Source organism: Mesocricetus auratus, unplaced genomic scaffold (genome assembly GCF_017639785.1).
Source record: "Mesocricetus auratus isolate SY011 unplaced genomic scaffold, BCM_Maur_2.0 Super-Scaffold_100691, whole genome shotgun sequence".
Lineage (NCBI taxonomy): Eukaryota > Metazoa > Chordata > Mammalia > Rodentia > Cricetidae > Mesocricetus > Mesocricetus auratus.
In genome coordinates this window covers 7,852,506-7,878,804 of record NW_024429267.1, presented here as the reverse complement: position 1 = coordinate 7,878,804, position 26,299 = coordinate 7,852,506, and the positions used below count along the sequence as shown (strand labels likewise).

Here is a 26,299-nt window from a genome sequence, read left to right as displayed (position 1 = left end):
TCAAGTCCCAAAGTGACTCGAACCAACATGTAATAAAACTTAAACCAAATAGTCGTCTACTATCTTTTCAGAAGTGACTTGTTTTTCACATTAGTTCATTCATTCAACATTCAGTAAAATAATATTGGGCATCATCTACCATGTATAAGGATGCAACCGCCACAATGGACACCAGAGTGGCCAGGCCTTTACCTGGTTAGATGTGGCCTTGTCTCTACAAAGTATATTTTCTATATTCTAATTTGAAATTGTAAGACCTTACTTAGCCCTGGTTAGATAAAAGTATGAGAGTAAAAACCCTGTCTCGAAAAACCAAAAAAGAAAAAAAAAGTATCACAGTAAAATACAATAACTTATTTAAATATTTAGAAAACATTGTCAAATCTATCACCCTCACTTTAAAAAAAAAAACATTTTATCCAACAATGAGGCATGAGTATTGGTGCTTTTAGGAACCCCTATTTTCTTAAAACACTCTTACTACATAATCATGTTTCAGTTTGCCTTCATAGAGAAACAGTGTTTCCTGGTTTTCACCTGAATCCACTCCATCGAGCAACAGTGAAGTGCCGAGAAGACCTTTGGTTCCACCTGAAAGAACAGGAATCGAGGCTACCTAGCAAAGAACACAAAATGGCTTTTTAATACATGCTAACAACAAGGACTAAATACTACAAGATGAGATCTCTCTAGATAACGAAAATCAATAGAGGACAGAGGAAGATGGAAAGATATGTAGACATGCATCACAAGAAACTAATACAATCAAATAGGGGTCAGCTGGAATTTACAAAGTATTAGAATCACTACATCTATTTATAAAGATAAAATTGTGCACAAATCAAATAAGTAAGTCTGTGTCCTCATCCTCATGAAGCTTTTAGTTGCTATGAGTAACAATATGAAAGTACATATTTATCATAGGGCCCTTGATAATGGTATCATTATCAGTTAATTTTCTCAAACTTCTTTTCTAAGTAAGGGGAAATCCAGCATTTATTTTAAGCTATAAAGACTATTCCAATTAAAGTGACCTAAAAAATTTAAGACTCACCAAAAAAAAAAAAAGACAATTGGTATTTTATTTGCAAATTTATTTTAAAGCTTTATATTTCTAGGTCTATGTAAGGAATACTTAACAAATGTAAATAGTATTTTCCTTTCATATCTGTTGGTTTTTTCTTTGTTTGTTTGTTTGTTTGTTTGTTTGTTTAGAGACAGAGTCTCACTATATAGCGCTACCTGGCAGCAACTTGCTATGTAGAACAGGATGGCCTTGAAATCAGAGCCCTCCTGTCTCTGTGCAGGACCCATTTCTGCATTTTAGATCCTTTTGGTTAGAAAACCTGTCCTTAAACAATCATCACTACTCTGAAAGTGTGGTTTTCTAGAAATCGACTTGGCATGTCTACTACAATCTCTTACTCACCTGTCTCTCTGGAGACTGTGTGGATGACTTCTGTGGCAAGGGTATACTATTAATCAAACACAGTGTATCTTTTATCTTCTGGTCAGAAATCCTCACATGCATCAAAGGCAGTCCTCCTGACACTTTAAATCTAAAAATACAATTGACTGTGAGGTCTCAGGAAGGGGAAGCAAATAGGGAGGAGATGACGTGGTGAGGTCAATGGTTGGCCAGCCATGTTTCAATCCATCACCCATAGATGCACTCTTACAGAACAGACGTTCTCCGGGAGCCAATTTTCCAGACCATCCACATCTATCTTTCCTACTCAGTAAGCCTTTTTCAATGAACTTTTTGAAAAACAGGGTGTCACTATGTAGCCCCAGCTGGCCTGGAACTTGCTATACAGATCAGGCCAACCTCAACTCACAGACTCTCTGCCTCCTAGGTGCTATGATTAGGGAGGTACACTAACACACACAGCCTAAAACTATGTAATGCATTGTAAAACTTCTTTTGAACACAACCTTCTACTATTAAAAACCCAAACCACGTTATGTGTTTTACTTCGTGGCATCTAAGATTTCTTTCTACTAATACCAGAGTGTCTGCCCCATCAATCTCTATCACATTGTCTTGTTCTGCTGTTTAGCTGTTTAGCTTGGCAGCACCTGGTATGTGACAGGTGAACTTATTTCCTGTCCCTTTGGATTAAAATGCAAGCTCCCTGAGGTCATCTGTTTTGCTGCTGAGTATCCAGCCTGCTATTGTCATTCATTTGCCTTTTGGTAGTTGCTTTATCATCTTCCATAAAAAAAAAAAAAGATGTCTTGACCACAGCCTGCTCACAAGCCTGCTTGGCTTACCCTCTCAGCTTCCTAGCTAAACTGTGAACAGCTCAAGCTGGCAGATACCTAACTCTTAAATGGGTTCCTGGCTGGTATTCAATACAACAGTTTTTAAGTAAAATTCTTAGTACTAATTGTCACTATTAAAAAGAAAGGTCTCTAATTAATGACCTTCTTCTAGGAAATTAGAATGAAACACAGACAATGTGCAGAAAAAAACTGTAATAAACCTAGAGTGAAAGTTATGAAGATTAAAGATAGAAACAAATAAAGAAATAATTGAGCCCAAAAGCTGGCTCTTTCAGAAGAAAACTAACTGAGAAACTCTATTCTGACTAACCAAGAAAAAAGAGAAGCAAAGGCACTAACTGCTTATAACCAGAACAAGAAAGCAAACATCTAAAGATCATTCTCAATGTTTTAGAAAGTAACAAAGAATATGAGCACATTTTACAACTCAACATGAGGCTGATCAAATTCAAAACATGCAATGTTTACCTAGAAACTTCAAACACAGAAAAAATCATTAAAAATTGCTTCCACAAGTTTTTAAATTCTCTCTAAAAGAAAATTGTAGGCCTAGAACACGTTAAGCCTGTGAAGGATCTATTGACGTAACACTTAAGCAACCACATGAGGGATCTTATCATAGTGGAAGAATCCAAATCAAAAAGTTAAAACTCTATGGTTGCATTCGCAGAAAATTCCAGAAAAGTCTACCAAATATTCACATCAAGGAACAGACCAATATTTTCCAAGGAATGAAGTAGGAACAGAAAAAAAAGGGAATGCAGGGCTCAAGGAATCTTCTGTAGATGATGAATGTTATCTCAATTGCAATGATGATCTCATGAAGACATACATGCCACAACCACAAAACCTGGTTTAGAAAGACACTGTTTCATGATAATATACTAAAATAAAAATCTAGTTTCTATTTGTTTTATTCCTTTAGACTTTTCTTGGGATTTTATGTGGTTTCATGACCAAAAAAAAAAAAAAAACCTAATTTCCTTTGAGATTTTATTTCATTAATATTGAGTCTTGATTTTCACACATTCAGAATCTCAGATAACCAATTTTTATAGAATGTAAAAATCTAAATACGAAGTCTGAAGTAAGAGAGACAACATATGTCTTAGAGTTACTATTGCTGTGATCAGACAACATGATCAAAAGCAACTTGGGGATGGAAGGGTTTATTTGACTTACACTTCCTTCCATATCACTGTTCATCACTGAAGGAAACCAGGACATGAACTCAAATAGGGCAAGAAACCTAGAGGCAGGGGCTGATGCAGAGGTCATGAAGAGTGCTGCTTACTGGCTTGCTCCTCCTGGCTTCCTCAGTCTGATTTCTTACAGAACCCAACCATTAGCCCAGGGATGGTTCCATTCACAGTGGGCTGGGTCCTCCCCAACCAATTACTAATTAAGAAAATATCCTACAAGCTTTGCCTACAGGCAAATCTTATGGAGGAATTATCTCAATTAAGGTTCCCTCCTCTGAGATGACTCTAGCTTGTGTCAAGTTGACATAAAACTAGCCGGCACAGAACACTATATAAATAATATTTTCTTTAAATGTACTTGTGTCCTAAGATAGAATAATAGGTGTTATTTTCCCTCCCACATATATACATCGCTGTTTCCTTAAATGTCAGTAGTTAAACAGATGAAACTCCCTTGTTGATTTCTAATACAAAAGACTACTCATACATACCTGGCCATTCTAACATCCTTCTCGACCATTGCCTTGGCCAGCTCAACATGAATATCCATGGGTTGCAATACATGCACAGTTGATGGATGTTGGAATCTACACTTTTTCCAGTTTTCCTCTTTAAAAATAAAAATTTAAATACTAAATAACTTTTAAAAATTATCAGATATTCTATGCAAAACCAGTTTACATAGCCAGAAAATACTTAACAAATTTAATGAACATTTTTACTTCCTTCAGCATACAGATTAAATAATCTGTATTTTAATTCAGATAGGTAGAAGACAAAAAAATTATCAAGAATGACTGCATGTGTAATAACGACTATTTCTCCAAAAGGAATATTCTGAAGGCAGATTTCCCATGTGGCTAACATAGTCCCGTGCAGGCCTTTTTATTTTTTAATAAAGAAAAACATTTAATTGGGGGCGGTATACATTTTCAGAGGTTTAGTCCATTATCATCATAGTGGGACATGGTAACATGCAGGGAGACATGTTCTGGAGAAGTAGTTGAGTGTCTCACATCTTCCCGTGCAAACTTTTATCCATGCCAGGGACTAGAGAACTCATTGTTCAAATAATTATTTGTAAGGGAAGGCAATGTTTATGGTCTATGTAAATACTCTCCTTTAAGAACCTCTGAGGCGCCGGGTGGTGGTGGCGCATGCCTTTAATCCCAGCACTCAGGAGGCAGAGGCAGGCAGATCTCCGTGAGTTCAAGGCCAGGCTGGACCGACAGCCTCCAAAACAATACAGAGAAACCCTGTCTTGTAAAACCAAAAAAAAAAAAAAAAAAAAAAAAAGAACCTCTGAGGCTCTTGACAGATACTATGCAGACACGTTAACTTAATGTTAATAGATCTCACTGTGCAGAGTAGAGCATGGCCGCTACATGAAGAGATTATATCATCAGGTGACTTTCCAGAAAATGGCATGCTCAAAGATATCTAATCAATATTTTTCTTCTAATAACTGAAGGGATGTGGTGGACCAAAAAGCTGTACTTAAGCAACAGAAAAAGCAAAGCTGTGAGAAAATAAACTAGTTTTCAGTTTTAAGGGTGTATCTTCAAGCTGGGTATCTATAATGAAAACATGGCAGAGCAGAGAAAATATTTCACATCTGAGAATACGTACGTATATATACTGAGATATCCTGGGGATGGGACCTAAGTCTGACCACAAAGTCCACCTGTGTTACATACACCTCCTATATGTAAATCAAGGGCCATTTGGCATCTGCAGGGCATGTGTGCTTTAAGTGCAACCCACACCTGAGATTACATTCAGAATTTTTCACTTGTGGCATCATATCAGCATTCAGAATGTTTCAGAGAGCTCACATTTACGATTTTGGGATCAACGAAGTTTGCTGTAGTGTTTTTAAGATGTGGTATTCTTTAGATATATGGTTCTCAGATGCCTATAAAGGAGTTTTAACAATGCAAAAATAAAGACTGGACCAAAATAGTATATATTTTCCAATAAAGGCAGCATGGAGAAGATGGAAACATCTCAAAACATTAAGACAGAAGAGCTTGAACCAACTGTAACTTCTGCTGTCTTCTGACAGCTCAGTCATGCTACAGACAGAGACCATGCACAAGCTTAGGTTCAAATGGTTCTGGGAACCCTAGGATTAATAGTCCAATGCAGCATTCTGCAGTGGGCCACTCCTGCTAGGTTTTCTGAAGTGATCAGCAGGACAAGTGTACAGGACAATGGCTGGGACAGATGCCCATGAGCAGACACATCCATGCACACACACTGCCAAACCTAATAATGCATGCAAGTACACCTCCAAAGCTACTGGAGCCAATCTGACTACCCTAAGAGCAGTGACTGACCTGCTTTTGCAAAAAGTAACTGCACACTCTTTATTTCCACATCAAATTTGTCATATGCCTTATCTATTATTTCTTCCAGAGATGAATTAGTCGTCTTCTGTGTACCTTGGTCTTTACTGTTGAGCTAAAATGTAGTGAAGAAAAAAAACTGAACATTTTACATGTAAGTATACACACACACATACATTACATGCATGCATACATACATACATACATACATACATACATATCAACACATTTTGATCAAATTTCAAAACTTCTACCTGAAGATAGGAGACTTTCTTGATAAGCGCATAGTCTGCCTAGTTTCCTAGTGATTTTGTAAGCAGTTTGTTAGGAGTATGAACTCAGATATCGGTTATGCTTGAGTAAGAGATGCTGAGCACATTTGCATTCACTGAGCCTACACAGCTGTCTCCTTCAAACGTCCTGTCCAGAAGGAAAGCGCCTTCCTGCCTGAGTCCTAAGAGGTAGGTACTGCCAACTATTGCTCAGTTCTCCTACTGCCCCCCTTGAGTCCTTCGCCTTCTGACACTACCATGGAAGAGGCTATTAAGACTCAGATCCAACCTACTTCCTTTTACACTTCCAAGATGGAATCAAGGCTCAATTCAGTTTAACCATTACCTTTGCCAAATGCTTAAGAGTCAATGAGATGCAAAAGCCAAAACCCTACTCTAGTCGCTTAGAGCAATCAAATATGCATTTATGATATATATATACATAATATGACATGTTTTATATATGCCATGTATTTTACATATTTATATATATATATATTACATGTATATATTGATAGGTAGATAATTTCCTGTCAAAAATATATGCCTCCCAAAAATGACACTGTAAAATTAAACTCTATAAACAATAAAGACTAAGATAGTTTCTCTCCTATTAAGAAAAGAGAAAAACCACCCATCTAGTCTTCAATGCCAAATTATTGCCATTACAGGAATATCTAGTGAAATTTCTTTGTTTGGGTAGCCATATAATATGTGAGAAATAAGTCTAGGGTTAATTTAAGTAAACTGAAGAAAAATAACAAGCTATCAGACATACAGTTACCAAACTTGTCAATGATAGAAAGAAAAAAGTACATATATACCTACCTGAAAAGTACCAAAATCTAAAATAAGAAGATTTGACTTTTTATGGTGAAAACCTGTCTGTGGAATTATTAGATAAGAAGGCTTTAGATTTATCCTTAAATCGAGGACTTTCCGAGTCTCAATAATATGTGTAAGTCCTAAAAGAAGGACAGGAAAAAAATGATATGGTCAAGCCGAACCACATGGTGATACTAGTACCAAAAAATAAGAATTTGCTACACAGAAAAACCTTGTCTTGCACACCTGCCCCCACAAAAAGGAGATAAGAAGTTTACTTGAAAAGTATTAAATAGTGTCAGTTCTATCAAAAAATTAGATTCTCAATCCATCATGTAAAGTAAAACCTGTATTAAGTTGATACAAATATCCCATAGCATACATACATATTACAGCAAATCCTATGTAACTAGTATTTTGTCTAGGCATAGAATGATTTGTTTCCTTGGTTAAGCAACCTGATGAAATAGTCTGCTGGCTTCCTTACAACTATGCATGCACAGCATGATGACTGGCTTGAAGACTAGAGATGGAGGACTGTTTCCACCTCAAGTTCATTACAAGGCGCAGGATCCTTAGATGTAAGGCAGAGAGAAGCATCTGCACCCTCCATTACTCAGGCAGCCTAGCAGGCTGTACAACTCTGAGTTAGCCATATAACACAGCCTAATTTCAAAACAGAAATAAAACAACCTAAACTACCTTAAACACAATGTTTCCATTACAATGGATGTGTTTCAAGTTTAGTCAGTGCAGAGAGACAAAGCTAAAGATTTCACCTGTAGCTGTTCTCTCCTTAATTTCTTCCAGCTTCATCAATGTAGCTGATGTAATTTGCTCAAGATCCAACCCCTTATTTGACTGAAAGAATTCCACTACAGCATTGATAGTTTTCTGTAAAAAGAATTTTAAAACACAAGAGTTAAATATTAAATGTATGTTATAAACCTTAAGGATTTGCCTCAGTTATAAACAGCCGTGGCTTTGAACTAAGGAATCCAAAGGCATTCTAAACTACTACATTCCCTTCAGGAGTGAGAAACAATGTGAGCGAGGACGGCCTAGTGAGCTTCCTGGAGAAAGGAAAACCTACACGTACCATGGCAGTGGCAAGAGGACTGAGCGGCTCATGGAAGTAGCAACTGACATGACCTCTAGTTTCAGCCTGCAGGTTGAGAATAAGTCCCATCCCTCAACACCGCATTTGAATTCTGCCATGCTTTGACATTTAGAGAAGAAACGGGGAAAGCTGTTCACTCTTACCTTCATATAAAACTTAAATATAAAAATGTCAGATTTTATATGACAAAGAAAGTTCTGAAGATCCATTGTACAGCAACTTAGTACAGTTGTGAATGTTGCTAAACAATTGAACCACGATCTTAAAATGTGTAAGATGGCAAGTCTTGTCATGTGTGTTCCACTACAATATAAAATGTTTTCAACTTTATCATTTGTATGAGTGCTTGTGCACACTCACACGCGTGCACAAACAAACACACACACACACACACACACACACACACACAGGTCAGAGCAGACGTATGGGGATCAGAGAACAGCTCTGTGGAGTTAGTTCTCTCCTATTGCCCTTACGTGGGTTCCAGCAATTGAACTCAGCTCATCAGGCTTGCATGGCAAGTGCCTTTACCCACTGAGCCATCCCTTCAAAAAAAGGAAAAAACTTTTTAAATTTGTGTGTGTGTGTGTGTGTGTGTGTGTCTATGGTATATGCATGTGTAATATATAATCATGTGCATGCAGATAAGTGCACCCATGCATATGTGCAGAGGCCAGAGAACATAGTGTCCTGTTCTGCCACTCTCTGCCTTCTTCACTTGACACAGGGCTTCTCACTGAACATGGAACTAGTCTGGCAGCCAGCAAGTCCCAGCAACCCTCCTGCCCACCTCCCACAGGGCTGGCTTATGGGCACATGCATGCCCATTCCAATGTTTTATTTGAATGCTAAGGGTTCAAACTCAGAGCCTTATGTTTGCATACCAAGTGCACTTACGTATTAAGCCACCTTCCCAACCCTGGAGGCAGCTTTAAAAGTCATCCTGCCTACACTTACAGCATCATAGATGACCTCCACAGGCTGTGACTGAACGATTAGAGTCTGGTCAGCAGGACTGTTCTCAGGGTTGGTTTCAAACTCAATTTTGAGCAAGGATGATGAAGTATCCCCAATGGAAGCAACCAGTGATGGCACAATGTCTTGTTGTCGCAAACCTGTGACGTACCAATGTTCTAATTTTGCTTCTATCCTATCCAATAAGGAAAAAGCAAGTGTGTAACAGATAAAACTATAGCAATTCCTTTGAAAACTCCTTTGAGAGCCAACCCTATGCCCAAAGTTACAGTTCATCTCCTTAGGCTGGTCTTCATTTACCTACAAAACCCACTTTTGTTGTTGTCAGTCACTGTCATATTAGCTATTTATCATCCACATAAAAACTACTTTAGTCAACCTCAGCGTGTGCCACATGTTCCGGTAACGATGTTTAGACACAGATAATGCCATCACCCTGTTTCCACACCACTCCCACATCCTCCTCCTGCTTCTTCTGGCATCCTTTCCTCCCAGCTGCCTACACCTCCTATTGTTTCAGTTACTCTTGCCTACAACTGAACTGTGCAATCTAACTGTAGGCATTTCACACCATGCACTACGATAAGTTGTCTAATGTGTTAAATAGTCTTGAATTAATTTTTTGCATATACTATTATCAAATATAATTTAAAAGTCCTGAAAATAGAAATGTAATGTACTATATACCCTGAACAGCTGCCACTGTGCAGACACTCTAACTGAAACCCTGCGTGATAAGCATATATATATACACACATATATACATGTATATATATATTTGGGGCCTAAAACCATAAATGTAAATGAAAATAAGTTCTTAAAAACTTACTTAAGTGCTTGTGCTCCTGGTCGCTGGGATACCTGGGTACCCAAGCCAATTATCTGAATTCTCAAGATTTCTGGAACATTTCTATTTTCTCTTATTGTAATAGAGGTGCTCACCAACTTCAGAGTCAGTATATGGGCCACATACTAAACAGAGGAATGAATGAAAATGGTTACCATGTGAATAAATTCTAGCTTTAATGGTTTTATCTTAATTAAATATGGTGAATTATGAAATGATTCTATAAAACTTACGGGTTCCAGAACACACATACCCTCAATGAAAGCCTACTGGGACACACAGCACACTTACAAATATGCCATTTGTTTAGTTTTAAAGAAACAGTGAGAAAACCTTTAGGGGCAGAAAATCTCCATTGAGAAGCTTTCACTCAAGCAAACTAAGCATGTAACCAATCCTCTAGCTGAAGGAAAGAAAAACTATAGACAAAAATAACTGCTGGATGGCTGTAGAAACTTACATGCATATTACACACACACACACACACACACACACATTATACACATACACACGCATGCATATGTGAGAATACTTCTAGACAAAAATGTACTTAGGACAGACAACACTGGAGAGATGATGTGAAATGTGGGGCTGTGTTTCCCCCTGAACTTTTACTAGCATGAAGACAGCCTGTGAAATGAGGCTCGCCAGGAAGATACTGGAAATCAGGTCCTCGCACAAGGCAGTGGCACTGATAGAGCAGCTTCCGGTCTGGTTGAGACCCAGGAACAAACAGCTAAAGAGAATTAGAGGAAAGCCTCCAAATGAAGAGGGAAAAGACTTAGACGTGCAGAGAGCTGAAAGGGGACAGAGGACACCACAAAGACACAGCCTACATCAGAAGTCCTGAAGGAGAAGGGAAGTATCAGTGTGACAGAAAGTCTTCACACTGATGAGACCTTTGACAGTCAAACTACATGAACAAAAGCAATTATAAATTTATACACAGTAAAATGCTGAAAACCTAGAGTTCAAAAAAACTTTCTCCAATGCATATTCCCATATGTACATGAACAACACTAATTGGATTTAGTGAGTTGTTACAAACAGGGAGGATGGTGGAGTAAAAGGAAGGGAAAAACATGGAGATATGAGAGAGGTAGAAGAGAGAAATAGAGGTGGATCTTATATGAAATTCTCAAGAATGAAGGAAAATTAGAAAATTACACTAAGAAAAGTTTAAATTAAAATGCCCTACACTGATTAAAAAAACATATAAAGGAAATAAGTGAGCACAAATGTCACAATGATACAGTACAGCTCACACCTGAACGTACTGACAAACAGTATAATCCAGACAGCATCAGAATTATGAACTCAAACTCTTTTTTAAAAAGGAATCAACAATCTAGAATTTTATATGCAAAAGTGGGAGGAATCTCCTTAAGACACATGGGAAAATAATAGCTATTTTCAGAAAAAACAAAAATTTAGAAAATAATTATAAGCAGATCTTCATTAGAGGGAAGAAAACAGCAGACATCACTCAAGAAAAGGGAAATAAGGGCAACGGTCAGAGACAGAGCAATGAGGGGACACAAGATGCAACTCCATGACACTCGCCATCTCCCCAAAATCATCTCTAAAGTCAACACAATCTCTAACAGTACAGCAGCTTTCCTGAAAGCACGAGATGATTCTAAAAGTTGTATACTAGTACAAAAGATACAAGACCCGTAAGTAAATCCACAAAGAGTCCCAGGAACAACAATGGAAGGACAACTCTTAAAGTGGACACTTACAAATGAACACAAAGGATGGCTAGGCAGCCATGGAAACATGCTCAACATCATTGTCAGGAAAAATATAACTTAAAATATTAATTAAAAATACAGTGGGATAGCATGCCTTCCCCTTAGAATGGCTAAAAGTAAACACATGAAGAACGGCCATCACAATGAGTGATATTTGGGGAACTTTTTTTTAATCTACATGCATCTACCCTATGACCCAAAAATTTCACTCCTAGGTACTTACTCAGTGGGAATGAAAACACACAGTTAAAGGGGGTGTGTGAACTAGAAATAAAGGCAACCCAAATGCTTTTTGGTAAAAGAACAGATAAGTAAGTTCTGGTACTTCAAATGATAGAACCCTATACAACAATGAAAATGAGAAAAATATATTAGGTGCAACAGTAAAGATGGCTCCACGGGAAAAGTCAGGCATGCTTTGTGCTTCGTTTACAGAAAGATGAAAAACTATACAGAACAAAATCCTGGTGCCTATAGCAAAACACAAAAGGAAATGAAAGAAGTGACTGTGGTAATAATCAGGACACTGGTTATCTCAAGAGAAGAGGGGAGGGGAGGCATAGGGGATTCTAGGATGGTTGCAATATTTTAACCCTTGACACTGGTGGTCACTGTAGTGGCTTTTCAGCCTGCCAAATATGGGGGATGCTTTTGATCTGTTCACTCTTGCTAGGAGTTAAACTTAACAATAAAAATGTCTTAAAGATTCAACTGCACACCCCAACAAGAACTTTCACCAGGTTCTTCCTTTATTCATTAAATCGAGCAGTCGTACACTTTTGACTTAATAAGGCCCCATAAAAACATTAGGCAAGCAAACTAAGGACAACACATTTTCAGTAGCTACTTACAACATCACTAATTTAACCCAACTCAAGATAACCCAGCAAGTGAATCAAGACACCCAACACCTACCTGCTTGGGCAAAGCCAAGTTGTAGGTGCTCTCACTGTAGCCAATGGCAGTGAAGAGCTTGTCTTTCTCCTCTGGAGTCATGAGGTCATCGATAGCTATGAGATAAGACTGTCATTTAGGAAATGAATGGCTTCAGGTTTAAAGATAATTTTTTAATAATCAACAAAAAATACACTGGGGGGAAAAAAGCCCACAGACATGAATGCTAAAGCAAAATCAGCCACCTAATTCCTTCTATCACACCAGTGTGGCTTAATTTTAAAAAACACCCTGTATTTGACTGTGTTAAGAAAATGAGAAAAGACACTCGCTGTTAAGGAAATTCAGTTCTCAGATATACACATTTTTAAATTCACTGAAAATTTCAAACCTTAATTTGTCATTAAAAACCATTTAAAAGTTAACAAAAAGGAACATAGAACACTGAGACGTCTAAGAAATGAACATGTTAAATTTCTCACAAGTCTTACTCCAGGCAGAAAAGTAAAGCAATTATATAGCCTGTCACATGTGCTCATGTGTTCCTCTGCTGGGCTTGTGAGACAATGTACACGGCTTTTCCTTGTCAGTGGTTGATGACTGCCTGCCGTGACACTTACTTTCAGGGATCAATGAGTCCTCATCTTTCTTCTTAGTCTCTCTCTTTCCCCAAAACCCACTAAACCAGCCACGTTTCTCGCCTGCTTCAGCAGACTTTTTTCTTAATTTCTGCCCAGAATGAATGATCTGAAAAATAAAAATTGAAGATTCATTCAGAAGAAAAACTCTGCTCACTGTCAAGTATAACTGTGGTCAATTTCATTTAATGCTTCAATAGACAGGAGAGGAGGCCAATTCTTTCTGAAATTATGCTCATAGTATGGCCTGGATAGTGTGGTCTATGGATAATCTACTCCCTGCACCTACTGATAGGATTTTAGGGGAGACACTCTATTCAGCTATAGCTAAGGAATCTGGAAATTTCCCTATGTACTGTAACGTGCAAGTGTCAAAAGAGACACTAGAATAACATTCTTATAAAATGAAAATGAGTCTTTAAAGGAAGATGCTTCTGTACCTGTAATGTATTCATCTAAAAAGCACACTTCAGAATTTACACACATTACCGGTTTGCAAACTAGTTCATGGTGGAAAGGAGAGACAGTGACAGAAATGGTCCTCAAATCCCATCTCAACCCTTGCCTAATATAAATCTCAGTGTGCTTCCTACTGCTCCTTCTCTTGGCCCATTTTTCAAAAACCAGAAGACAAGTATAAAGAAAAGGGTTAGGGTTATGGGTAAATGATTTAGACTCTACCTTCCCATTCCCTAATTTTAATTTTTAAGAGAATTTTCCATGGATAGTGAATCATTAACATACCTAAGTTTCCCATAGTAAAAAGTAAAAACAATCCAGAAGAGAAGTTAAAAGAAATAATTAAGTTCTATAACAAAAGAGGAGGTTTGATGACTGAATATAAAGCTAACCATGGGGAAAATATTCAGTGTTTGTCCTACCCTACCCATGAGTGAAAGCATTCAAGAGTGAAGACAGGAAAAGATATCAAGATGTATTAAACAGGGTATTTTCATTCTAGCATTAACATGCATGTGTATACACACACATTGTGCCTTTATATTATACACATTTATACAGATGTTTGTATGTAGTGTTTGTGTATAGACAGAATGAGCAGAAAGGAACAGACAGACAGAGACAGTCAGTCATCCAAAATGGAAAGAAGAAAGAAATATTATTTGAAAGCATTCCACACATGTAATTGTACAGCTCCGGTCTGAAGCTCAGCTGCTGTTCAGGTGCTTCTGTCACAGTTAGGCACAGGTGTTCAAGTCATTCTCCTGGATTTGGAGTTGTGTTAGCACAGCTCCTCCTTCAAATCCACAATGCCCCATGGTCACCTCTGAGTTGTTTCCCATCTCTCTGAGCATAACAACTAAGAGCAACTCTCCTCTAATTCTTTAGGTGACTTTATTCAACCTCACTGGTCTAACACACCCTGAATTGATACCTGCATCACAGACTTCTCTTCTGAGCTCTGAGTTCACATTCCTGCATCTGATGTGAACTCTGGATCTTCTCACACCATACCCAAGCTGTTCCACCCAATCTTCCCCATCTCATCTGATGACAGATCTACACTTTCAACTATCTATACCAAAGGAACCCAGGGTTTTTAACTCTCTTATATCTAACCTATATTCGGTAATATGGGCTCTGCCTTCGAAGCATCTAGACTCTGGCACTCAGTATCTATTCTACTGCAATCAATATCCATCAAGATCATGTCACCCATCCTCAAATCAGTTCAATACCAACTGGTCTCCCTATTTGTACCCTCATCCTCCTTCCTATAGCTGTTTGCAAAGCACCTAGGATGAGTTCTAAAGCATGCCCAATTATAACATCCTGTTTCTCAAAAGCAATATTAAAGAACTGACAATTCAGAATAAAAGTCAAAATCTGAGGCTGCTTACAAGACACTATACAACAAGGTGATCTCCCCAGTTCCCGGCAGCACCCTGCCACTTCACCCTGCCACTTCTTGTAAGTCACAGTGGCTGCCGCCCGCCCCCTCATAGATCTGGTTACAACACTCCCTAAATAAGCCAGATGAGCTCCCAGCCCCAAACCTTTAAACTGGTACCATTTATTCTTTCTTCCTGGTTCAGCTCTTCCCTTAGACATCGTTCTGGCTTCTCCCTCACCCTCCTTGGATCATTAGTACTCTCCCTTTCTGAGTGAAGCTTTCTCTGCTCTCCCATTTAAAACTGCAACCCCACTGTCTAGTCCCAGCACTCTGTTTATGCCCTGCCTATTTATGCTTAACTGTATGTTTATTATCCTTCTCTCCCACTGGAAGGGATCTGTTTTGCTCAATCTGTTATGCTAATATAAATGATAAAGAGGAAGAAGAAAAAAATCACTTACTTAATCATTCCTGAGGGCCAGGCCCCTAACAGTCCAAGTGCTTTATATGAACTATCACATAAATGAACTTATCCCCCACATTAAGAACATGACTCAGGTCCCATTATAAATGAGAAAAGCAAAGCACAAAGAAATTAAATAGCTAGCCCCAGGTCACAAAATCAAAAGCCTGCAAAAACTGGAACCATCTGACCTTCAAATTCATGCACTTAACCGTAATCTAGAATGACAGAAAATCATTAAGTTTCTGCTATGTAAATAAAGAAGTGCATGTGCCTTAGTCAAATTTTAAAATGAGCATGGACTGGAAGGAGAGCTGAATGATTGAGCAATGGACTCAGTCTCCAGCATCACAGAACAGGGGGTGGTATGCCTTTGAGATCTCTAGGAAGGACTTAAAAGGAAATGCAGGCAGCTGAGCGTTCAAGACAACATCTACATTTTCTAATGTTTCTATAAGCTCTACTTCATTTGCAATCCGTTTTTAGTCACTGAAAAGGAATAGAAATGACACAGAAAGAACAAGGTACATAATGTCCTGGTGAACAGGCAGAGAAAAAAACATTATAGACAAATTGGTCCTGATTTTGGAAAATAAGGACGAGAAAGACAGCGGAAGGGAAGAAAAAAGAGGGAAGAGAAAATGAGCAAGGAACAAATTAATTATGGTATGAGTAAATACAAAGCTGAAGTAAGTATGTTAAGGTCATAAGGAAAACCACTGCCTGATGCCAGATGTTAACTGCACAGTTAAGTTGCTAGAATGATGGAGAACCTAGATTTACAGGACTTTAAACCTCTCCCTTCTCATATTAGCAGGCTTTTTTTCCAGTTAGTTTTGTCTAGACACTAAATAAAGCAATAAGAACCTGATGTCTAATCTCATTTGGGTAAACCTCAGCAACTTCCCATAAAAACAGAGATTTCTTCATCCTGGGTTTAAAGTGGTGATGTAAACATGTTAGTAAAGCCTAAAGTCAGTTAACCAAAATGATTACCTCAACTTGTGCTTGTTGTCTCACTAAAATTATGTTAAAAACATCTAAACTCTTCTCCAAGTCCTGCAAAACAAGAGAAAAATGATTAGATCAAAAACATACTCGATGACTGATGGATTCACCCAGTCATTACCAATACTGATGGGGGTCTAATGAAGGCATGAGCTTTTAATCTTTTTAATTTTTATAGCAAGAAAAGTAAAAGTTTTATAAGAAATTTAATCCTAATTTTTATTTATTTTTAATTAAAAACAATCTTATTTTACATACCAATCCCAGTTCCCTCTCCCTCCCATCTTCCCACTCCCCTCAGCATGTCCCCATCCCACCCCCATCCACTCCTCAGAGAGGGTGAGGCCTCCCATGGGGAAATCATCAAAGTCTGTCACATTATTTGGGGCAAGACCCAAGCCTTCCACCCTGTATCTAGGCTGAGCAAAGGAGTTTGAAAATAACACTTTTTCTGTGAGACATACATAACTGCACATAAAAACAAGAATGGAGATGAAGAGATGGCTCAGTGGTCAAGACCACTGACTTCTCCAACAAAGGAACCAAGTTCAATTTCCAAAACCCACACGGGCACTCACAGCCATCTGTAGCAGGAGATCTGATGCCTTTTCTGACCTCCACAGGCACCAGGCACACATGGTGCACAGACATGCATACATGCCGGCAGAACACTCACACATATAAAATAAATAACATCTTTAAAAAGTTTTTTTTAAAAAAAGGAAGGGAAGTGGAGGGCTGAAGAGGTGTCTGGAAAACAGGCCTGGATTCCCTGCAGAGGAGTGGAGCTTAGTTCCCAGCACCCACTACCACCTATAACTCCAGCTCCAGGGCATCTGATGCCCCCTTCTTGCCTCCTGTACTTTGTTGTATATAAAAACCCACCCACAGACATGCATATACACATAATTTTAACACTGAAATTTAAAAATGATAAAAAAGGAGATTTGTTTTCAGGTAGTGTGTGTGTGTGTGTGTGTGTGTGTGTGTGTGTGTGTGTGTGTGTGTGAGAGAGAGAGAGAGAGAGAGATCCTTACGTTTTACTCTCCCCTATTCAGTATTATTTTATAGCATTTTATAGCAACTATATCATTACAAAGAAAATTAAAAAGGGAATGTAAATTAGTTGAGTCACCACATAGACTAAAGAAAAAAACTGAGACTCTAGCATTTACTGGATACCCGTATCTCAGGTAATTCATGTATTTCGTTTATACATCTCTTGGGACTGTAAGACAGATGTAGTTTTCACTTTATTCCTGAGGATAAAACAATATACTTGAGAAGCTGAGAAACCAGAGTCGGTGACCAGAACACCTGGTAAGCACGGGGCAACTGAGTCCCGATCTTCGGCTCCCACACCTATGTTCTTCCTGATGCGTCACAATGGTGACTATCATGATTCATAGGCACAAGAGTCCAGCCCAGTCTCACAGCCCGGACACCAGGACTCGATGGCAGCAGCCACCAGAAGCTAGAAAACTAATTCTGTATTCAGGGTACAAGTGAGACCCCAGGCCTTCCTCAAGGAAGAAAGCGGTTTTGTTTTGTTTATAAATAATACTTTAAGTTCTAAAAGGGAGAGAACACTACAGTATATATATGAAGAATTTTATGAATAAAACAAGATGCAACAAAAGAACATTTAAATGAGTCTGATGTCCATTTTTGAAACAATAGTAGAAAACCAAACACATTTTCCCAAATAGTCTATAGTAGTTTTACTGTAATTGACATTATGTCAGGGAAAAGGGATTGCCAGTTCATAAAAAGGAAGAAAAAAAATAAAGAATACACTTTTTTCATATAATTCTCCTCAAAGTGATGAGTCTGTTCTTTGTCAAATAGCTTTCTAATTCAAGCTGTATACACAGAATATTAAAGGAGCTAGATATAGCAGTATGAGCCTTTAATCCCAGCACTCAGGAAGCAGAAGCAGGTGGATCTCTGTGAGTTCAAGACCAACCTAGTCTACAGAACGAATTCCAAGGTAGCCAGGGCTACAGAATGAGACCCTGTCTCAAATAAACAAACAGAGAATATTAAAGAGTGATTAGTCATATAGCAATACTAACATATGCAAAACATACCTGAATTTGTTTCTGTATTTCTTCTGAGACTTTCGTTTGTGTTAACTTGTTTTTGTAGGCAATTTTGTAACTCTTGAGTAACTGCCGGTGTTTTTTTATGTTACTCCATGACCACATCTGAGTATATCTTCTTATATGAACTTCAAGAACAGAATCAATTGCATATTTCCACCTAAAGTCAAATGTTGTTAATGTACACATGGACATAAGGGTGTAAGGAAATAGTTCTGACTTTTCAGAGATACCACATTGATTTTTTTGTTGTTATTGTTCTTCTTTTCACCATCTTCCAGTAACACTGCAAGCCCCCCAGTATAGCTCTCTGACCTAAACAGAGTAGCAAAAGATACTCCAGGGAGAGGGCATGCCAAAGCAAACCCACAAAGGCACAAAATGATACATGTGGAAAACAGTCCAGTCACATGCCAGACAGCAACTTCTCACTAAATGGCAGACCACATACAGCACAATGGCTTCTTACAATTACATTACCCTGTGATGTCATAGCTATCTTAGTTCACACTGCGTGATGCCCACACAACCATGAAAAGCATTTCACATGATACATCTCCACTACTAAGTGAAACATGCCTACAGGCTGTGTTCTACTGATTACTGTCTTGAGTTCATATGGATGACTAACAAGGCTTTTTAAAACATGCTCAAAGTCTGGAAAGTTAAAACTTTGGGAATCCGGAAGCGGAATATAAAACAAGGCATTTGTGAGAAGACAACATCAACAGCACAAACAAAAAAGATCTCTCTTTTTTATTGTTTTAGAAGGGTCTAGACAACTACAGCTTAAGGGTTTCTTAACTCTGAATGCCCAGACTACATGGATTATTCATTTCTCATAAAATAAAAGAACAAGAGCTAAGATGATGACTCAGTAGTCAATGTGCTTGATGAACAAGTAAAAGATGCAAACCTGAGTTTGCATCCCCAGAATGCACATAAAAGTTGGGGGAAAAGACAGAACTTAAGGGCTTGCTGGCCAGCCAACAGAGATGAAATGGGAGAGTTCCAGATTCAGTGAGATGATGTCTCAAAAAGTAAGGGATGAGAATAGAAAGGACGACATTAACATCAACCTCCAGTCTTCACACATATCCACAAAGGCAAGCAGAACCTCACATCTACAACACACAGAGAGAGAGAGAGAGAGACAGACAGACAGACAGACAGACAGACAGACACAGAGAAAGAAAATAATTTTTAGATAAAAAGAGCAAATTCTAACTTACCATTGCCGACAATTGGTGTGAAGTGGTAAACAAGGTTTGTACTTCCTGTATGGGGCATTTCTAAACATATAATCCAGTGACTCCAAAAAGTCAATCATACTTAAGTACTATTGAAACAAGAACAAAATTAGGTTTGTTACAGTGAACATACAAATAAAATTAGATCGGATTCTCCTTTTCTAGAGGACCCCAAAATTCAATAATATACTAACTATGCCTGATTAAACCTGAGATTATCAATTAGAAATAAAAACATGATATTTTAAGTTCTTCTATAAAAGAAAACTGTGCAGCTATTTAAACTGTCAAATGACCAATAATAGACACTTTTTTTTCAGTATTCTAAAATGAGAAATAAATGCCTATTTTAGCAATAGTGAAATTGTGTTTTTTCCCAGTATTGGAAGTATCTGTGTTTCTAAACCTGTCCACTTTTCCTCTGGAGCTTCACTTTTGCCACAGCTATAGGAGCCAACTTCCAATCTGCTCCAGAAAACTGACACATAGCTAAGCAAGATGAAGCTATACACGCACTCAATTTACTGCCAATACAACTCTGTGTTGTGTAGACCTGACAAACAGCTCAAATGAAGAGAGACACACAAGGAAGGGGTGAGAATGCTCACAGGCTCCGTCAGAAAAAGGTCTAGCTTCCTTTGGATTTTCCTCAATACAATTCTACCTAAGGGTTACCTGAGAAATGTGTCTAGCCTAACCTTCAGCAATAAACTCCATCCAAGATTTCAAAGGCATAAGGGAGAAATAACTAGTTATAATTTACATTCACAGTGTTATGAAATAAAATTATAGAAACATTATGTTAGGCAAAATGGATTATTAAGGTTTGTTTTAAGCTAAACATGATGGTACACATTTATAATCCTAGCACTCAGAAGTCTAAGACAGAAGAAACACTATAAGTTTAAAGCCATCCTGAGGTAAATAGTGAGTTCTGGACCAGGCAAAAATAAACAGATGTTATTTTCCTTGTTGGTAAAGTAGCTACTAGAAACTCTAAAGTGACAAAGGCCATTTACAGTATATTTATTAGAGAGCATTAAGCTATAAGCCCAGGTATCAACACTTCTCATCCTCTCAATTGAAGTCTCCAGGGCTGCCATCCAAAGCTTCCAGGCATATAACCACACTTGGAAAACAAACACAGGAAAAACAGCTGCTCTAAAAACTAAAACAATAGTACTTGGGTGTCTGCTATTAAAAACTGAGATGATGGGGTTGGAGAGATAAGTCAGTGGTTAGGAGCAGGGGCTTTTTCTTACAGAGGGCCTGGGTTTAATTCCAGCACCCACATGGTAGCACACAACCCCCAATAGCTCCAGTTCCAAAGGATCCAACACCCTCAACTCATCTCCTTAGACCCCTGCAAACCCATACATACACAGAGGCTCACACACTATATATAAATAGAAATAAACTTTTAAAAAAACCTAAAAAGGTGGCTGGCATGATGGTTCATGGAGTAAAGGCTTGTGCCAAGCCTAAAAACCCAAGGTCAATCCCCAGAGCCTACAAGATGGAGGAAGAAAACCCGACTCTTTCAAGTTATCCTCCGATCCTATACCCATGCACACATGCGTACACACACATGCTTGCACGCACACACATGCTCACACGTATACACACACAGTCTAATAGATGAGAAGAGAAAAATAAAAGTAGAAAAGCAAACTAAAATTGTCCTATAATTATGAATTCAAAGGAAATATCATTCACTATAGTTTAATAAGATCAAGTATCATTTGTGAAAAAGGTCAGATTAATGGAAACTGTCTGAAATTTCTCTTCAACCGGCTTTTTTGGTTTTGGTGGCTTTTTGTTTTATGTTTTTTGCATAAAATGTCAACAGAATGAAACAGAAAGTACCACCAGACCATAGGGAATGAGTAATAACAAGGACAATTGAAAAAATCAGGATTCAAAGCTAATTAAAGCCAGCGGTATCTAAAGAAATCTTACCTGAGGCTTCGTCAGCTCAATGGCGATATTTTGTACTTCTATGTTCCCATCAAGTTTGGGTGTTTTAAGTTCTGATTCTGCACAAGGATTCATGTAGAGTTTTGCAGAGGCCGATATTGGCTGGAAAACTGACATCACATGGAAAGACATAGATATGTTTACATACTCTTATCTATGAACAACTATGAATAATTATGAGAATATTGCACTTTGAAAGTAAAAAAGTAAATGACACCATGTATATGCAACAAAATCACTATCAAGAAATGTGAAGCCAGGCGGTGGTGGCATGCGCCTTTAATCCCAGCACTCGGGAGGCAGAGGCAGGCGGATCTCTGTGAGTTCGAGGCTGGGCTGGACCGACAGCCTCGAAAACAATACAGAGAAACCCTGTCTCGTAAAAAAAAAAACAAAAACAAAAAAAAAAAGAAATGTGAAAGGCATATGAACTCACAGAGACAGTGAAAGCATGCACAGGGCCTACACAAGTCCAAGCCAAATGAGAGGTAGAAGTAGACACGATTTCCCATCCCTAACCAAGAATCTATCTCCAAATGACAACTTCATGAAGGAAACTCAGTTTCTCTAAGGGAGTTTTACTGGGTATACAAGCCACACTTAAGGACAGGCCCCATGCCTATCAATAGATAGCCAACACAAAACTAACTCACTGCTTTTTTGGAGATTTATTTTTGTCTCATTATGCTTTGTCTGGGCATTTTTTTTCCTTACTAGTCTTCTGTTTATATATTATAGTTTCCAATTTTGTGTTTTTATGGCTTTTCTGTGTATGTCTATGTCTTTGCATGTGTACGTGCTTCTCATGCTTTTTCCTTTCTCTGGTTTGCTTGCTTTTGTATTTGCCTGTTTTCTAATGAAAAAGAAAGAAGGTGTGGAGTTGTATGAATGAGGAGATAGAAAGGATCTGGGAAAGGATGAGGGAAGGAAAACAGTGATCAGAATATATTGCAGAAAAAAATCTATTTTCAAGTTAAAAATAAAGAGAGATAGAAACATACAGAGACAAGCAAATACACAGAGCAAAAGAGAAAGAAGAGAGAGACAGATACAAGGATCTACTTTTCTGTATAAAACAAATTAGGGAGATCATTGGGTAAACACAATGCCCCTAGAATTAACTGAAGTCGTGTGCTCCCAGGTAAGGAGTATATGGAATATAGACAGTCCCTATCTAAAACTGGGTTTCTCTGTGATTTAATAATTTAATGTTCATTTAAAACATTAAAACAAAGAGAAAAATAGAACCTAATATCTGTCTTAATCATTGGCAAAACTTAGAAACAGAAACATAAATAAAATCATCCTAGGAAACAAATTACCAGTGTAGTGTTTTCAAATTAATCATACACAGACAACCTTAAGAAAAACTAAAAATGCTCTTGAGGTTGAATGACAGTAAAAACGAAAAACTATACTAGGGATGATGACTGTAAATAGTATCAAAGTCATATAGATGTATTACCTTATGGTAATTATAATTTGCATTAGATTATATAACATTTTAACTTATTTATATTACTCATAAATGCCTGAGAATTAAGTTGTATATCCTCTGAACTAGTTTATCAATGAAACTAAAAACTTTAACAAATGCTGTCATTATTCAAGTGTATGAACATAACAGAAAGTGGCATCTTCTAATGGCAATGAGGTACAAAGGACAGGAAGAAAAGCCACAGAGAACCAGGACAATTTGAATATGGAAAGAAATGAACGTGAAAGCTAATGACGATTACAAAGAATTACAAAGTTCACTGAATAAAAGCAAATGAACAGCTTCTTAGAATGAAACTGAGAGGGGAAAGCAGATTCATAGAATAAAAATTCAGGCAGCCCTGTCAGGAAAATAAAGTAGAAGCTACCAAAAACCTTTAAAAGTTCACTTTAAAAAATATCCAGTATGATTGGCTTTACACTGCTAGAAGTGACCTGAATCCACAAATCCAAAGATTCCAAAAGGGAAAGAGGGAAAGCAGAGAAGAGAAAAGGAGAAAGAAAGGGAGGGGAGATTGAAGGGAGAGAGAGAAGAGGGAAGGAACACTATAACAAGATCAGAGAAAGCACAGAGGTCGAAGGAGGTTGGCTACTCTGCCCTCCTCCGTCATTCTCCAGTACTGCATGGTTACAGTCTAGTCCTAAGGAGTTACTGTGCAAACACATATGTTCTAAAGCCAAATACCATAAAATAACACATTCTGCTTGTTAAAGTAACATCATTTAGAAAAGCTTGTGAAAACATTGACTCCATGTCTTGTCTAAAAAACCAACTGTCTCTGGTACTCACTGTACTGATGGTTTGGGGGGATGTTTCTACTTGTAAGAATTTCACGCTTTAGTTGATCCTAAAGAGATTTAAAGTTGAAAATGAGAGAGAAATACACACTTAGCTACACATATAAAAAAATTTTTAAGAATGGTTCTCACATTAGTACCTTCACTGATCTCTTTTAACAACTAGTCCATAAGAAACATAAAGCATAAGTTTATAGGTATTTCTCTTTATATTAAAGATACAATAAAGATAACTAAATATCTAAGAAAGCAAATATAGTCTTCTCTATAAGAACCACCCATAGATAGATAAATATCAAAGGCTGAGTCTCTGTTAGAGTGTTTCTGGAGTCCGGCCCCCTCCTCTAACCGAACAAATAAGACACTGGCTCAATATACTGAAACACTGAATCGCCGGCCCACCATGTAGGAAATCATTATCATAGCTATTTAAACACTTGTAAGACACATGTCCCCGGGTCTGACAGGTGGCATCTTCACAATACTCCCAATCCACCTTACAGGAAACCAAATAGTAAAAATGCCACCAAAATGAGCATGAACCACCACAGAGGACACAGTAACAGGCTCCCCTGTCACTGTTGAGTGGACGGTTTCAGAAAGATCTTCAGATTCACAGTGGTCAGAGACAGATGGAGTACAAGTGTTTTCACACCCATGGTTTAGTGATAGGCCAGTTAAACAAATGACTGACAGCCTGTTCTCACGAAGGATCTCCCTTTCAAACACACTTCTGGTGTGTAGTTAGTGCTTCAAGACAGAAACTGAAATTACCAAAATATGCTCCCTTGATCCATGGTAAGACATGTGGCAGCCAACATTCCAGTAGGCACTGAGACTGTCAAGTTTCACAAGCTATGCAAGAAAAATGAAAGTGGTCAGGCAGCGCACCCTGAAATTGTACATCAGCATTCAACAACTGCCCTCATGCTCACTGGAATTCTGAACTCCCAGAGCAAAGACAATACGCAAAAAGAAAGGGGCCAATACATAGGACTGTTTTAAGTTTAGCATTTGTTAAACTGCATTTCTGGGAACACATTTTCAGAAGATTCACATTCATTCAATTATCAAATAGTGAGAATTGAGCATGTAACAGATTGTTTTTGCTAGATAGGAAAACACAAGCTCCCTCCAGCAGTTATCAATGGCTGCCCTGTGTGTGTGTTGGGGAGGGTGGGGGTAGGAGGGAAAGGGGCCTGTGGTTAATAAGGCAGGGAAAGCTACAGACTGTCTGTTATCACTGCTGGGGAACCACCATGCTTAAGAGCCATGTCAAGCACTCAGGAATCATGTAGTCACACACAGAGCACACCCTGCTCAGTTATGCCAAGGGTGGAGCTTGACCAGTTCTCTTGCCTGACCACAAACCACTTTTTCTACATCTAACACCTCAATTCCCTAGTCTCTCATAAAACACCCTTTGGGGATGCTGCTTGGATCCAGATCCTTCACTTAATGAATGAAGAACCTAAACTTCAGCATAGATAAGTGATCACAGAAAGTCATGCGGCATAAGCTTAATCCAAATCGGATCTTAGACTTTTTCCACCTTTATTACCAAACTATAAAGACAAAGTAAGTACTTTAAATCTAGGGAATTTAGGTCTCACTTAGTCACTCACATTGAACATAATTTTCCCTAATGACCTAACTTTGCCAAGGAATACATCAACCCTGTTAGAAGACCACTGACACTCAACACGTTTTAAATGTTTCTTCCCTGTCATCTGGCTGTTAAACACTCAATCCAGTATGATACCTAAGTCTGTCAAAGGCAACAAGTAGTATTTTAAAATTCATCAATAGGTTCTTTAACAAACTGATTAAGACAGCCAATCTAAAACTAGTATCTACTCTTTTAAATGCAAGAGTGGTCACATGTAGATCAACCCAGAATACTACTTGGCTAAAATTTAGAAACATTAGTTCCATAAATACATTGGATGTCTTTAAGATTAAACATAAGTAGACTACCACAACGAGGAGAATTGAATGGGATGCCCAAGACTGCATACACAATTTTGCCTGGCATGCTGCCTGTTTTATCATAAATACAAAGGTCGTCAAGTTTCCTCTACATACCAGCATTTTATATGGCCAAAAGCAATTACCAAGAACTGGTTCATTTACTAGATTCCAATGTGCTGCTTGTACTTACTCTCACCCTCTCCCAAAGTTTTTGAGGGCT

General features: G+C 38.1%; 1 protein-coding gene across 3 annotated transcripts in view; it reads right to left on the bottom strand.

Moving 5' to 3' along the window:
• The window catches only part of Vps13c (vacuolar protein sorting 13 homolog C), a 146,174-nt gene that overhangs the window by 86,323 nt on the left and 33,552 nt on the right, over positions 1 to 26,299 (bottom strand). For all 3 annotated transcript variants that reach the window (XM_005075600.3, XM_013117405.2, XM_013117407.3), the window contains 16 exons: positions 24,883 to 24,963; positions 24,101 to 24,158; positions 21,796 to 21,923; positions 19,819 to 19,925; positions 18,575 to 18,746; positions 16,473 to 16,535; positions 13,144 to 13,270; positions 12,545 to 12,639; positions 9,858 to 10,000; positions 9,011 to 9,203; positions 7,713 to 7,827; positions 6,937 to 7,073; positions 5,828 to 5,951; positions 3,980 to 4,097; positions 1,430 to 1,559; positions 538 to 616 (listed from right to left, as the gene is read on the bottom strand). In XM_005075600.3, the coding sequence (XP_005075657.1) occupies positions 538 to 616; positions 1,430 to 1,559; positions 3,980 to 4,097; positions 5,828 to 5,951; positions 6,937 to 7,073; positions 7,713 to 7,827; positions 9,011 to 9,203; positions 9,858 to 10,000; positions 12,545 to 12,639; positions 13,144 to 13,270; positions 16,473 to 16,535; positions 18,575 to 18,746; positions 19,819 to 19,925; positions 21,796 to 21,923; positions 24,101 to 24,158; positions 24,883 to 24,963 (1,870 nt within the window). The remainder of the gene's footprint in view (positions 1 to 537; positions 617 to 1,429; positions 1,560 to 3,979; positions 4,098 to 5,827; positions 5,952 to 6,936; positions 7,074 to 7,712; positions 7,828 to 9,010; positions 9,204 to 9,857; positions 10,001 to 12,544; positions 12,640 to 13,143; positions 13,271 to 16,472; positions 16,536 to 18,574; positions 18,747 to 19,818; positions 19,926 to 21,795; positions 21,924 to 24,100; positions 24,159 to 24,882; positions 24,964 to 26,299) is intronic.